The 14,426-nt window shown below is 36.1% G+C and overlaps 2 protein-coding genes and 1 pseudogene across 3 annotated transcripts; 2 read left to right on the plus strand and 1 right to left on the minus strand.

Moving 5' to 3' along the window:
- Positions 1 to 3,427: 3,427 nt before the first annotated feature.
- LOC106402542 (5'-nucleotidase SurE-like) lies at positions 3,428 to 6,062 on the plus strand. 2 transcript variants are annotated; one of them, XM_048735818.1, is made up of 10 exons: positions 3,428 to 3,976; positions 4,076 to 4,170; positions 4,334 to 4,401; positions 4,475 to 4,518; positions 4,604 to 4,681; positions 4,769 to 4,922; positions 5,084 to 5,236; positions 5,338 to 5,455; positions 5,544 to 5,609; positions 5,709 to 6,062. In XM_048735818.1, the coding sequence occupies exons 1-9, from the start codon at positions 3,696 to 3,698 to the stop codon at positions 5,573 to 5,575; spliced, it is 1,023 nt and encodes a 340-aa protein (XP_048591775.1). In that variant the 5' UTR covers positions 3,428 to 3,695; the 3' UTR covers positions 5,576 to 5,609; positions 5,709 to 6,062. The 2 variants fall into 2 exon arrangements, with proteins under 2 accessions (XP_048591775.1, XP_013698761.2); XM_013843307.3 differs by having other exon boundaries at positions 3,432 to 3,976; positions 5,338 to 5,445.
- Positions 6,063 to 6,639: 577 nt separating this feature from the next.
- On the minus strand, positions 6,640 to 8,559 carry LOC106403743 (disease resistance protein CHS1-like). Its single transcript, XM_013844540.3, has 2 exons — positions 7,978 to 8,559; positions 6,640 to 7,697 (listed from the first exon to the last, which is right to left on the minus strand). Exons 1-2 carry the CDS (start codon positions 8,451 to 8,453, stop codon positions 6,899 to 6,901), a joined length of 1,275 nt encoding a protein of 424 aa, XP_013699994.2. The 5' UTR covers positions 8,454 to 8,559; the 3' UTR covers positions 6,640 to 6,898.
- Positions 8,560 to 9,696: 1,137 nt separating this feature from the next.
- On the plus strand, positions 9,697 to 14,154 carry LOC106403729 (annotated as a pseudogene).
- The last annotated feature ends 272 nt before the right edge of the window (positions 14,155 to 14,426 follow it).

Consider the following 14,426-nt stretch of genomic DNA (forward strand, 5'->3'; position numbering starts at 1 on the left):
TATTTAGATATATGAAGAAAAAGAAGAAATCATCAAAATGACAACAAGTGAGTTTAATGACAACTAATAATTTTACCTAAAATAAAAAGGCCTATTTAGCTAGAAATCAAACTTCAGGGTGGTAATTGCAGATCTATGCAAACTTTTTAATAATTGGCGAACCATGTCAATTTTTACATGAGTTGCCCATTCTCTCCTTTAGCCACACCTTCTTCGTAACGTATGGTTACCTGCTACCGGGGTTGCTGGCAAAAAAATTAATTTTTATTGTAAACGCAATACACGTTGTAAAACCGGATACATTAATTTAAAAGTATGATATAAAATATTGTAACCGGATGTAACTCTAAATAATTGAAGAGAGAAGAGGTATAAGATATTTTACAAATTGTTAGGCCGATCACTTGATTAAAAAAAACAGGAATGTAACGGAGCGAAGTGTTGCCGCACACGACGGAGAGGCAGAAGATCGCCGAGAGTGCAAGAATCTTCAAAAACTGACGGCGGGAGAGGATGTGCTGACGGAGCACGATTCCGGCGATGTTGATCACGACGGAGCTGTAGGCGGCGCAGGAGATCGTGTGCGTCATGGTCAAGAAGATCGGGTAGCGGAAGCCGTAGTAGAAGAGGAAGTACTTGTTCAGGATAAGGACTCCTATGTTGGAATCGAACCAGGCGGCGACGCCGCCGTCAGAACGGAGGGAGATACCGTGGGGGAGGAGAAGAAGAAGGATTTTCCATTGGAGGAGGCGGAGGAGTGTGGAGGTGTTCCGGGGATGTCGATGACTGTTCGTGTGGTGGTGGCGGCGGCGTGGAACCTCGGATTGCTCATCCGCCGCGTCGTCCATGATTGAGCTTCCACCATTTTGGGTAGAGAGAGTTTTTTTTTCTTTGTCTGAAATCTGAGAATGTGGTGGTAGCAAGTAGAAGAAAGAGGGAGATGAATGTATTATCAGACGGTGGAAATTCTGATTTACCTGTAAACGTGTTGAGTAATAAAGACACTTTAGGTATTACCACAAATTGCACAGTCTCTTTACCATATACCCAATTACCTTCTATAATTTTGACATCTAGTGCAAATTTCCCAAATAAAAATCTGAATTCATTAATATTTAAGATTTTTACTTCTCATATAAAAAAAAAATTAAATAATAAAATTATTTACTATTTTATCATAAATATTATTTAGTTTAATTTTATTATTTAAAAATATTTTAATTATTGGTTTGGTTATTTTAGTTAAAATAAAGCTTAAATATATAATTTATTTATCTTATATTTATATATAATGATAATATTTATTTTAGATATGTGTATTAAAAATTATAATTTCAAGTAAATTTTATCTAGTTTATTATGGTTAAGATTTTTTAAATAGATCAAATTATAATTTCTTAAAAAGAGTGTCATTTTAACATTTTTTTCTTGTTACAAAAAGAATATCATTTTAAAATTCTAATACAACTTTCATCATAATATTAATTACAAATGCATTGGTTTTATAAATAATTTCATTTATCTTAATTCATATTGGTTATATATATGTAATTAATAAAAACTTACATGCATTTTAACTACTTTCTTAATCTGTGTGAAAAATGTCAAATTGACGTTCTTTATGAAACAAAGGAAGTAATATATTGACTTTCAATATACTTCATGTTTTACATAAGTTTTGTTGTTTCATAATATATGATGTTTGCAAAAATTGTGTAACCAATTGAACTTATATTATTTCTATTTATAATTAAATAAAATAATTTAAATTATAATTTAATGATACTTTTGATAAAAAATAGTTTTTTTTTAATATGTGTGCATTAGAATAAAACATCAAGTAATATGAAACGGAAAGAATACTATTTAGTTACATCTCAGTGATCAATCAAACAAATATTTTATATTTTACCATTATTTAACTTTATTCTAACTTTTGAATCTTTCTATATTACCACAAATGTAACAAGATTCTCACCAGCATATTCTTCTTTCGTGATGCATATACAAAACACATTAAAAAAAAACAGCGAAAGCAGAAGAAAAACAAACAACCTCATAGTGTAAAATATAATTTTCAAAACCGATATATTTTTGGATAGTGTCATCATTGAATTGGCGCAGCGTCAAGCTGGATAAGCTTGAAAATCGTTGATTCTAAGAAAAATAACCGTTAGACAAGGATTCGATGATTGTTGATTCCAAAAATGACCATTTAAACAAAGATTGTTAATAATCATTGATTCATAATAATATCGAAGAGAAAAAAAGATGAACCGAAAGTTCTCGGGTTTTTATGTATTCAATAATCGATGGTTCTTATTTACAAGCGATCATCTTATTTATACTATACAAAGATCGGAATCGTATCTTATTCTACTTAATCTACAAAGAGTTAATAGGCCAAATTCATAGGATGCGCTGCATCGTGATGTTTAAATATGAGAGATGAAAGGAGATGAATAAGAGATAGTTTGTATATGGGTATGTTTTTATTACATGTATATTAAAAAAATTGTGAGTAAACATGATATTTTCAAATTTTAGCCTCAGTAAAAATATATATACAGTAGAACCTCTATAAATTAATAATGTTGAGACTTCAAAATTTTATTAATTTATACATATATTAATTATTTATAATTTTTTTTTTTTAGATTTTTAATGATAAGATATATTTATTTTAAAATAAGAAAAATATTTTATTTTAGTGTATAGACATTAATTATTATCTTTTCAAATTTGATATTAATTTTATTATATTATTTGGTGTATATAATATATATTGCATACAAAATTAAGTATGGTTTAAGATATAATATTACTAAATCTCATCAAAACTATATTACTAAATCTCATCAAAATTATATTAAGTGTTAAAAAAATATAAAGATTTTTTTTGTGAATATAAAACAAATAATATAATAATAAATTCTTACTTATATAAAATATGTATACTTATAAATTATTAATTTATAATTTCAATGAGACCATATATTTACATAATTGTTTTTTAAAAATTATTATCTTATTATTTTATCGATTTGTGTCAAATTTTGAACCGGTCTAAGTTGAGACCGGTAAAATTTATTAATTTATAGAAATTATTAATTTATCGAGTATTAATTTGTAGAGGTTCTACTGTAATTTGTATCTTAGTAACAATAGGCTTTAATAAAATTATTAAATTAATAAAAACTAACAAAGTTGAATAATAAAAGGTTTAAATAGAATTTTAAAATTCCCAGAATAGTAATAATATATTTGACTAAGATTTTCATAAACCAATCAACATAAAATCCCAAAATTTTATAAATTATATAGAACTTGTCAACCAATAATCTCTTTAGTTCGAAAAATTCACTTTAAATTTTTAGTTTCATTTTTTTATCCAAACAAATTTATCTGAAGGGTTTTCGCATTAAAATCTTACTTAATAAGTGGAAAATTGTTCAAAAAAAAGAAAAAGAAGAACATTCCTCTCAGTTCTTCTTCTTCTTATCTTTCTCAAGCTAACGAAACCAATTGTTACAGTTGACAAGTAAATTTCTCTCTCTACCAATTAAAGCTTCTCTCTTTCCTCTCTCCATTAGACTCGCTCCGTGCCCAAATCTTCTCTTCGCCTTCTCATTAGGGTGTCTGATCCATTCAACAACAAACCCACATCACCTGCGTCCCTTCTCTCTCTCTACACGATGACCTCGAAGAACAACGGCTTGTCAGCGGCGCTCGTCTCGAATCTCCAGGACGTGCTTTCCAAGAGAAAAGGAGTCGTGACCGATGGATCGGCGGAGGAGCCTCCTTCTACCTCTGATGTTGCGGCCAATGAGGAGGAGGAGAAGGAGAGTGATGATGACTCAAGACCCATTGTTTTAGTTACGAGTGGAGATGGGATTGATTCGCCTGGGCTTGTCTCTCTCGTTGAGGCTTTGGTTCGTGAAGGGCTCTACAATGTCCATGTCTGTGCTCCTCAAACGTGCGTCCGATCTCACCCCTCCCTTCTTTTTGTTAATATTCTTGTTTAAAGTTTCGAACTTTTGGTGACCCACAAGGCTTGTGAATTGGAATGTTGCAGGGATAAGTCGGCTTCTTCTCACTCTATGACTCCCGGAGAAACCATTTCTGCAAGTTCAGTTAACATCAAAGGTGCCACAGCCTTTGAAGTTTCAGGTTTGTTGATTACAGTTTTCTTAACAACTTAACATTTATAATCTGAAAGTTGGAGTCTTTGTTGAACCCCACGATCCATTGATCTTCTTCAAGTTGTTGGGCTAGTTTAGTGTCTTGATACAAGATGATGTGATACAATACAGTCTCTGTTGTTGTGTCTCAGGGACTCCTGTGGATTGCATCTCAGTAGGATTATCCGGAGCCCTTTTCGCTTGGTCAAAACCAATACTGGTTGGCATTTTTTAAAATCATCCCATCATACATTTTTTTATTTGGTATCTTTTTCCTTACTTGTTTACTTCAGGTAATTAGTGGAATCAATCAGGGATCTAACTGTGGTCATCAAATGTATGCGCTTTTTGTCTTTTTTATATAACTGGTTATTCTTTGTCTCTCCGATTGCTATGTGTTTCCTGATGCGAGAATCTTCCAGATTCTATTCCGGTGCAGTAGCTGCAGCTAGGGAAGCCTTGATTTCTGGAGTACCCTCTTTGTCATTATCATTGAATTGGTGAGTTGATCATGAGAATGCCTGTGTGCTGCTGTAGTATTATATCACCGGACGGTTAGGCTATACATTTTTGCTTATATATTATAGGAAGAAAGACGAAAGCCAAGAAAGTGACTTTAAGGATGCTGTTGGTGTCTGTTTACCCTTGATTAACGCAACTATCAGAGACATTGAGAAAGGAGTTTTCCCTAAAGATTGCTCTCTCAACATAGAAATTCCAACATCACCCTCATCAAACAAGGTTTGTTTGCTTCTCAGAAACTGTCTTTTTGTTGGTTCGAATTCTGTATGCTAAGAAGTAAGAACACAATCTTTGCTTGCATTGGTTACCCTGTTCTGTGAGGTTAGAGCCTTACTGGCCAATGGTTTAGGGAGGCTGACGTTTCATGCACATATGAATAGGGTTTTAAGGTAACAAAACAAAGCGTGTGGAGGAAGAGTCCTAGCTGGCAAGCTGTTTCAGCTAACCGTCACCCCGGTGCTGGGAATTTCATGTCCAACCAGCAAAGCCTAGGAGCTCAACTTGCCCAGCTTGGTAGAGATGCTTCAGCTGCTGTGAGTTAACTCCTCTTATTCAAAAGTTTTAAACTCAACTTTGTTATTTTTGTAATTTTTTGTTGATTAGATACTGATATTAAGATATCTGGCAATCTCAGGGAGCTGCTCGCCGTTTCACCACGCAGAAGAAGAGTATTGTGGAGATTGAATCAGTTGGTGTTGCGGGTAAAACTGAGAGCCGTGTTAAGAAATACTTCCGCCTAGAGGTAACAAAAAGTTTGAACCCTTCTCTTCACAAACCATTTGGATGTTTAGTATGTACCATCGTATTTACAGATTCTGACTACAGTATGTTTATGTGCAGTTTGTGGCCAAAGAACAAGAACATACGGATGACGATTTGGATATCAAGGCTCTAGAAGATGGTTTTGTAAGTTGTCGTTATCATGCTTATCTCTGTTATCTTGAATCTCTAAGGCAAACATACTAGAATTGGTTTTTACATACCGACTTTTTTTGGTAATGACAGGTTTCTGTGACTCCACTGTCTCTACTTCCAAAAATAGATCCAGAAACTCAAGCCGTGGCATAAGAATGGATCTACAAATATCTTAACGCTGATCAATGAAAAAGGGTGATGTGGCCAAAACACAGCCAACTCATCTGGTAACTCGATTCTGCATTTGTTTGTTCGTGTGGTCTTTGTTGTCATTTTAATCCTTTTAGTTTATTTGTTTATTTGATCCCCCTAGAAGTCTCGTGGGGTTGTTTTTGTTGGCTCGTTTGTTTGTTTGTTTGTCAGTAGCTGTTTGGGAACACGCTTACTTTTGTAATTGGCAAAAAGGGTTGATCTGGTTTTAATGTGAAATGGTGGCTCTATAGACTTAACCTTAGTATGATACTGAACCATGATAGTGCAGCGATTTTGATTTCATATAATCTGGCAAGCATCTCGTCTCAATTTTTACCTTCTTCGATCTCAGTCCTCCAATGATAACAACCACAGATCATATTTTAGGATAGAAGAAGAAAAATGTATTACATGTTTTGCATAGCTACAAGCTTACAACTATCCAGGTTCTACAACAGGGGACAACATCACTTTATTTCCAGCTAATTCGTATTGAATGCTGAGCAACCTTAGTGTAGGTAGCTAATCAACATATATAACAGAGCGATCACTTTCATTGGATGCAGCATATTGACATAATCTTTTTGAGTAAACTTAGAAACATGATCCTCACTTCCATTGTCAAATCAATATATGATATGAAGCTGAATGTTGTTCTTCATCTGCTCTGACATATTGTTTCCGTTCATTCTTGTGTCTATGTATGTATTGCTGATGAACCCTTTCTTTTTCCGAGTCAAGTCTCTATTTTTCGTCGAACATTGAGCTAGTGGAATTCCTAAAACTTGATATTGAATTAAAATAACAGATTATCAAAATAAGAAATGTGTGAAACATAAACTTGGAAAATGTTTTATGAAAACCTTAAGAACACCGGGTTTCAGACAAACGCAAAAGAGATTTGACAATAAGTTCTTCTACTCTAACAAGTTTGCCTTTGTGTGCTTCATTAACTATGCTAAAGATTTCATTAAAAAAGATTCAGACAAACTCAAAAGAGATAATTTCATAGTTTAAAACCCATATATATCCTTCAAGACAACGCATAAACCCACTTGATGTTATTAAATCTTCATCATCGAATTTACCTACTCCTCATTTGCTCTTGCGTATCTTTTCTTCATTACTTCAATTATAGTTTTCTCTTGGTCTCCTTCGAGTTTCTGCAGCTCCTCCTCCCAAGTCCTTTCATCCTTGCCATGTAAAGACGAACCTAGGATTTTAAGAGTCAGAGGAAGGAAACTTGCAACCTGGACAGCACGAAGAGCCAGTGATTCAAAACTAGTAGGAGGGTGTTGCTGGTTGAAAGCAGCTCGGCAGAAGAGTTGGAGAGCTTCGTCGTATCTTAGAGACTGGAGTTCATAGACATGCTCCACACCAACTTCATCTAACAAACTCTTTTCCTGTGTAACAAAGATGACTCTGCTCCCTGAACCAAACCAGCCAACGATCTCTGCTATGTCCTTTAACTGTTGGAGGTTTTCCACGCAATCAATCACAAGCAGACCTCTTCTCTGTCCAAGCGCTGATTTGATGACGTCAGTTTGAGCGTCTTCTTGAATCTCTCTCGATGGGAATGTTTCTTGATGGTCTCGGTGATAGTTCGTTTCGGAGTTGTCTACAAACATATGGACATGGAAATTGACAGACATTTCTTCGTATGCGTATCTAGCTAGTGTCGTCTTGCCAACGCCTCCTGGACCACATATCCCGACCAAGCGAACTTCCTTGTCGGATTTTAAATCCAGCAACTCATATAATGCATGCATATGACGATCCATTGCGACAGGTCCATCCGCTTTGAATGTCGATGGACTGATCTGCGTATTTGAAATAACAAGTGATATTTCATTTGTAATCAGATCGACCATCTCTGCTTCTCTGCTCCTATGATTGAATACCATGAAACAAAGTTTAGAGGATACTATATAAGTGAATGAAAGTCTTACATCTGTAGTTGGAGAAATAATGAACTAATGTATACTAATAAGAAAACCATTGCCAACTTTTTTTTGAACTGGAAGTTATATGGTAAGCTCAAATTTGTCATGGTATCAGAATCATTCGATATTGATCTACCATGTGAATGTTGTTGAAAGTGTTAATGAAACGAAATTCTCAGATCGGATTGGTTCGGGTCATGCATATTGTTATGAAAAACATTTACCAAAAACGCGAATCCAGGCCGGATATACCGGTGAGTTTGGTAAGAGTCCTCCTCCATGATTGAACCTTCTCAGCTGAATACTCTTCACCAAGTTTTCTGAAAGGTTCTGCGTATTCTCCGGTTTGTTTTCTTATGTTCGAAGTATCCACTCCATAGAAGATGAGTAGGACGGAGAGTTGACCTTCGTCTTGCAAGTTTAGTATTGTTTGGAGCTCGTTCAGGCACAACACAGAGGTTGGATAGCTTTCGGATACCACCACAACGGCTAGTTTTGAATCTCTAATACATTTGCTTAGGTCAGAACCCGAAGATGAGACTCCCTCCTCTAGCTTTTCATCTTTGTAATAAGTTGTAATGCCTTTTTCTGACAAGGAACTGAAAAGATCCGTTACGAAAGTTTTGGCGGTGTCTTCTTCTGAGCTGAAACTTAGGAAGACATCAAACTTGGGAATAAAAGATGAAGACGAGGCTGACATTTAGCAGAGTGGTTGAGATTACTAAGGAAATGGGGAGTTACTGAAATCTCAAAGGAAGAAGAGATGCAGTTTCGAGCAGAGGAAAAGTCACCCCACTTGCGCATAGTAAACATTGTTTTCTGTATTAAATGTCAAATTGCTGTTTAATTTCAAATACTTTAATAAAGGTGAATACGACGTTTTTGGCTTTGTATATTTGTAAATTATTAGATGATATAGAATGTTGGTTTATTATAGTTAATAGATAACTGACTTTGGTTAAGTTTCCTTTAGCTTATCCAGAGTATTGTAACTAACTTTGGACGTTTTATCACATTCAATACATTCAGTTCAATATGGTATCAGAGCCTATTAGATGATATAGAATGTTGGTTTATTATGGTTAATAAATAACCGACTCTGGTTAAGTCTCCTTTAGCTTATCCGGAATATTTAAAGTCCTTGTAACTAACTTTGGACTAGGGCTGGGCAAATAAACCGAACTCGAAAAACCGAACCGAATCCGATCCGATAAAAATGAATCCGAACCGATCCGAACCCGACGTAAATACCGAATGGGTCTTGTTTTGTGGTATTTCGGGTTATGAGTATTATCCGAACCGAACCCGAATCTAAATGGATATCCGATAGAACCCGAAACATTCAAAACCTCGAAAAGATCTTGTACCAAACATGATCTCAATTCCTAATATGTATCCAAAATACACTAAGAAATATTGAACATCTAAAATACTTATCTATTACATGAAGGTTGTTGGTTCTATTACATGAAGGTTGATGGATAAAGATGGCCGTTGAATCTTGAAGTATTTAGATTTTGATTTTGTTTTCGTTAAACAATGTTTCTCATTTCATGAGAACTTGGTTTTCGTTTTATGTTTTTATTTATTTAGTTTTCTTTTATGTTCCTTATTTTTGAATCGATTTTACTTAAGTTTTGGTTACAAAATAGGTACAAATCAGATATTTTAAAACTAAAGAACCGATTTTAGTCATGTTTTGGTTATAAAATAGGTAAAAATCAAGTACTTTTAAACCGAAAAACCGATTGGGACCCGAACCCGAAAATATATTGGGTTGTACCGGTTCTTTGAAGATTTACTAACCCCGACCCGAACCCGATAGAACCCGAACCGGTCCCGAACCGAACTTTCATATAATCCGAATGGAGCTGATTTTGATAAACCCGAAAAACCGAAACCCGATTGGATAAAACCGAAACCCGATTGGGACCCCGAATGCCCAAGCCTACTTTGGACGTTTTATCACATTCAATACATTTAGCTCAATATAAATTGTACCAAAACGTCAAAAGGAGGAACGTGATATAGTCAACAAAAGGTTGCTCTATCAGTTTTTATTCCTTTATTCCAAGACTAGTTTCCTTCTTGGACAGCCTGTTCTAATCCGTAACCAAGAAAATAATTTTCTTTCCGTCTATGGCTTCCTCGTCAACTCGTGTCAGGAACTATGATGTCTTCCTCAGCTTCCGAGGGGAAGACACTCGGCGCACCATCGTCAGCTATTTGTACGAAGCTCTTTGTCGCGAAGGTATCATTACTTTTAGAGACGATCGAAGGCTGGAGGCAGGTGACAACATTTCAGACCAACTCATCGAAGCCATTAAAACTTCGTGGTTCGCTGTTGTAGTCATCTCAAAGAACTATGCTACCTCGAAATGGTGCTTGGAGGAACTTCGCTTGATAATGGAGCTTCACAGTGCCAATCATATTCAAGTGGTTCCCATTTTCTATGGAGTCGAACCTACGGACGTGAGAAACCAGACAGGAAGCTTCGCGGCTGCGTTTCAAAATTTCGAAGATCTAGATACGGTGCCGGAGAGGGTTTCCCAATGGAGAAGAGCTCTCAACCAAGTTAGTCATCTCTCAGGCTTTCATTCCACCACATGGTAATCTTTCTTTATTATAACAACAACTTTCTACATGCTTCATGGATTTCTTAAAACACGCGTATGTCCCTGGATGCCAGCTCCTATACAACTGTAGCCATGATCAAAAGTCAAAACAAAGCCTACAGCCTTTCATATCCTCATGAAAGTCTCAATTCGGTAGTTGGAGAATTAATGAACTAATATATAAAAAAATATAGTTCATACACTTATCGTTAATTAGTTTTAAATTAGAAGTCTATGATAAACTCGAGTTTAACATGGGTGTTACATATTAGTACTTACAAATTAATGAGCTACTTATGGTTAGTTGGCTTTAATTTTTAAATTGAAAGTTTATGATAAACCAGAACTTAGTCTTAACTAAATTCTCAAAATTAGGTACTAGAGTTATCAAGTGTAGGGAACTAAGGGAATAAATATAAATTTCAAAGAATGTAAAAATATGGTTCATCTATATATATATACCTGCCTGATCTATAAACCTTTCAATTCTTTGGGAGAATTAGGCTGGACGAGGCAGCAATGGTAGCAAAGACAGTTCAAAGTGTCTCAAGTGGACTGTTGACGATGAGGCCGACCATTGGGGTCGATTTAGTTGGAATGGAAGCACACATGGTGAAGATGCATTTCCTTTTGAATATGGGGTCTAAAAATGAGGTTCTCATGATAGGAATATGGGGCATGGGAGGCGTAGGCAAAACCACCATTGCCAAGTGTGTCTATGAACGATTTTCAAGTCAGTTTCCAGCTCATTATTTCATAGAAGACATTAAGAAGATTTATAAGGACAAGAGTCCATCCTACTTACAGGAAAGTTTCCTCTACAAAATCACTGGTCAACATATTGACTTTCAAAGGGTTGTAGCAGGATCTCAGGTAATAAAGGCAAGACTCCAGCACCAAAAAGTACTTGTGGTGCTTGATGGTGTGGATAAAGCGGAGCAGATGCATGCACTGGCACAAGACACGAGCTGGTTTGGTCGAGGGAGCCGAATCATCATAACCACACAGGACAGGGGTCTTCTCACTTCCTGTGGAGTAAACCATATACATGAGGTTAATTGCTTGGAAGATAAAGATGCCCTCCAAGTATTTAAAAAATCAGTGTTCGGAGGAAGAAGGCCTCCTTCTGACAAATTTGAGAAACTCTTCATCAGAGCTTCTCGGTTAGCTCATGGCCTTCCATCTGCCCTTGTGGCCTACGCCTCACATCTTAGTGAAAACACTACCATAGAGAGGTGGGAAGATGAATTACGTCTTCTTGAAACATCGCCTCATAAGAATGTTGAGGAGATCCTGAGAAATAGCTATGATGGTTTAGATAACAAAGACAAGATTGCTTTCCTTCATGTTGCGTGTCTCCTTAACGGATACCCTTTCAACCATGTCACCTCCCTTATTGATGACGGTTGTCCTCGGATGAATCATTTAAGTAAAAAGTCCCTGATCAGCATATCGACAGATGGATGCATAAACATGCATTTCTTGGTCGTACAAACAGGCAAGGAAATTGTGCGCCAAGAATGTAAGAATAGACCTTTCAGACAAAGGTTCCTATGGGATGCTGATGACATCTATAATGTCCTGGATAACAAAATAGTAAGTTCGTTCTGATCCCTTTGATCTCTTGTAAGCCAGACTCATCTTTTCTTAACATTTCTGCCTCATGTTTCTATCAACAGGGTACAGACGAAACTGAAGGGTTGATACTAGAGATGTGTAAGATGTGTGATACGTTAACTATGAGCGATACGGTATTTGAAGTTATGCATAGTATCAAGTTTCTCAAGTTCTTCCTCCACTTGAGTGATATAAAGCCCAACTTGCAGCTCAAGTCAGATGGATTTTATTTCCCCCCAAATCTTAGGCTACTACACTGGGATGCATATCCACTGAAAACCTTACCATCCAAGTTCAGACTCCATCACCTTGTTGAAGTCGATCTCCGATACAGCAAACTCGAGAGCCTTTGGGATGACACATCGGTATGCTATCTTTAGATAATATATGTTTTGATTGCCAAAGATAAATCTCTACATATTTTTTTTATCTTCATTTTGTTTCAGATCCTTCGTAATCTACATAGGCTAGATGTGACAGGCTCGAAGAATCTTATACAAATCTGTCAACAGCCAAGAACTTTGAGGAGTTGATAGTAGAAGGGTGCAAGAGTCTACAGCAAGTTCCAGAGTCACTAAAGGGGTTGCTTAAGCTCAAAAAACTCAACGCAAGCCACTGCGATAGCCTTAAAAGTATCTTGTCCAATGTTGAATCCATCACGTCTGAGTACACCTGGCAAGTTTTACTAAGTTTTCCGTATGAGAAATCGAGCATGGTTTATCTGAAAGATTTATCCATCGACGGTCAAATACACGTAAAATTATTGGGCCTTAATGGATTTGCGGACCATATCTCCTTTAGGTCCAAACAACCGATCCCTGATGAATTGTTGATGATGGAAGAGAGCACATCCCATCAGCTCATGTCAGATTCCAAGGGCTTACATTCACTCAACATCATGAATTTCAGGTACAGAGAGTCTAGTGTTCCCTTCGCCTGTATAAGCTTTCGATGCTTTAGGAGTGTAAAAGAGCTAAAGCTTGTCAACTTGAACATTGAAGAAATCCCAGACGGCATTTTTTCCTGTCAAAACCTAGAGAAACTGGACCTCAGTGGAAATGATTTTGTGTCCCTACCCAACGCCATTGGGGACGACCTGCGCAACTTGAAGTATCTCAGCCTTCATAACTGCCGCAGAATCAAATCACTGCCACGACTTTCACAGGTGAAGACGCTCATACTTTCTGAATGCGTGAACCTCCGATCGTTTATGAAAATTCATCCACGGGAAACGTACTGCTTGCTTGAGCTTTGGCTTGATAACTGCAAGCATGTCCGATCACTGTCAGAATCACTAAGTGTGTTCACCACGTTAACATACTTAGACCTCAGCAGGCATGACTTTGTGAGACTGCCTCAAAGTATCAGGGAGTTTTCATCCTTGGCAACTCTCTACCTCAATTACTGCAAGAAACTCAAGTCAGTGGAGGAGCTTCCACAAAGCCTCAAGTATCTCTATGCACACGGTTGCGATTCCCTCGAGAAGGTTTCCCTTTCTCCAAATCACTCGATCAAACACATTGATCTTATCCACTGCCCCCGCCTGAATCAAGAAGAACACAAGCATTTAATGGATCTGTTTATACATGATGGACAGAGTCAAGAGGTAAAGCTTACTGCGATCGACCTGTGTTTTTTTTCAGATATATATATATATGTTATGAATGCACACTCCTTTTTTTTCGTAGGGTTCACGGCGATGTGCTTGCATACCTGAAACTGGAGTATCCAATGACTCTGGTAATGAAACCAATCAGACATCCAAGAAACTTAGCCGGACTAGAAAATTATTTCGGTCTCTCAAATCAGTGTTTAGTTGATGGTGTGTCACAAAAAAAAAATCATTCAATCAAACACCTCGACCTTATCCAGTTCTTCAGTCTGCAACAAGCCGAAATAACAGGATGATTTGCGATAACCATAGCGGTTAGACTGTGGTGTGTGGAATTTATCTTCAGGTTGGGAACTATATTATACCAATCATCGGTTTATTTGTATATTTTTCGGTTTGCTTGTATTTTCGTATCAAACCAAACTTAACCAGCGGCGGGAGACATTCCAAAATGTCAACATTGGTAAATCACTAGCCAGAGTTTAAACTTATGACTTTTAACCTCGTGATCGAGTGGTTAAATTTTTTTTAAAATTTACATTAATTTGAGGTTCAATTTCCAAAGATGTAATTTTACAGATTATATAATACTCCTATAAAATTTATAGAAATTTTAGAATGCTATAAATAGAGCTATTTGTTGTGATCATATATTATAAAAAAAATACATATCAAAGATATCGTCGTATATATATGTAAAATCATCTATTAATCATGAAAAATTATTAATTTATTATTTATAATATATATAAAATTATATAGTTATGTTATCAAGTTAAAAAATCTTCTAAAGATAAATTCAAAATTTTAACCAGCACACAATTGGTTG

This window comes from Brassica napus, chromosome A7 (genome assembly GCF_020379485.1).
Source record: "Brassica napus cultivar Da-Ae chromosome A7, Da-Ae, whole genome shotgun sequence".
Lineage (NCBI taxonomy): Eukaryota > Viridiplantae > Streptophyta > Magnoliopsida > Brassicales > Brassicaceae > Brassica > Brassica napus.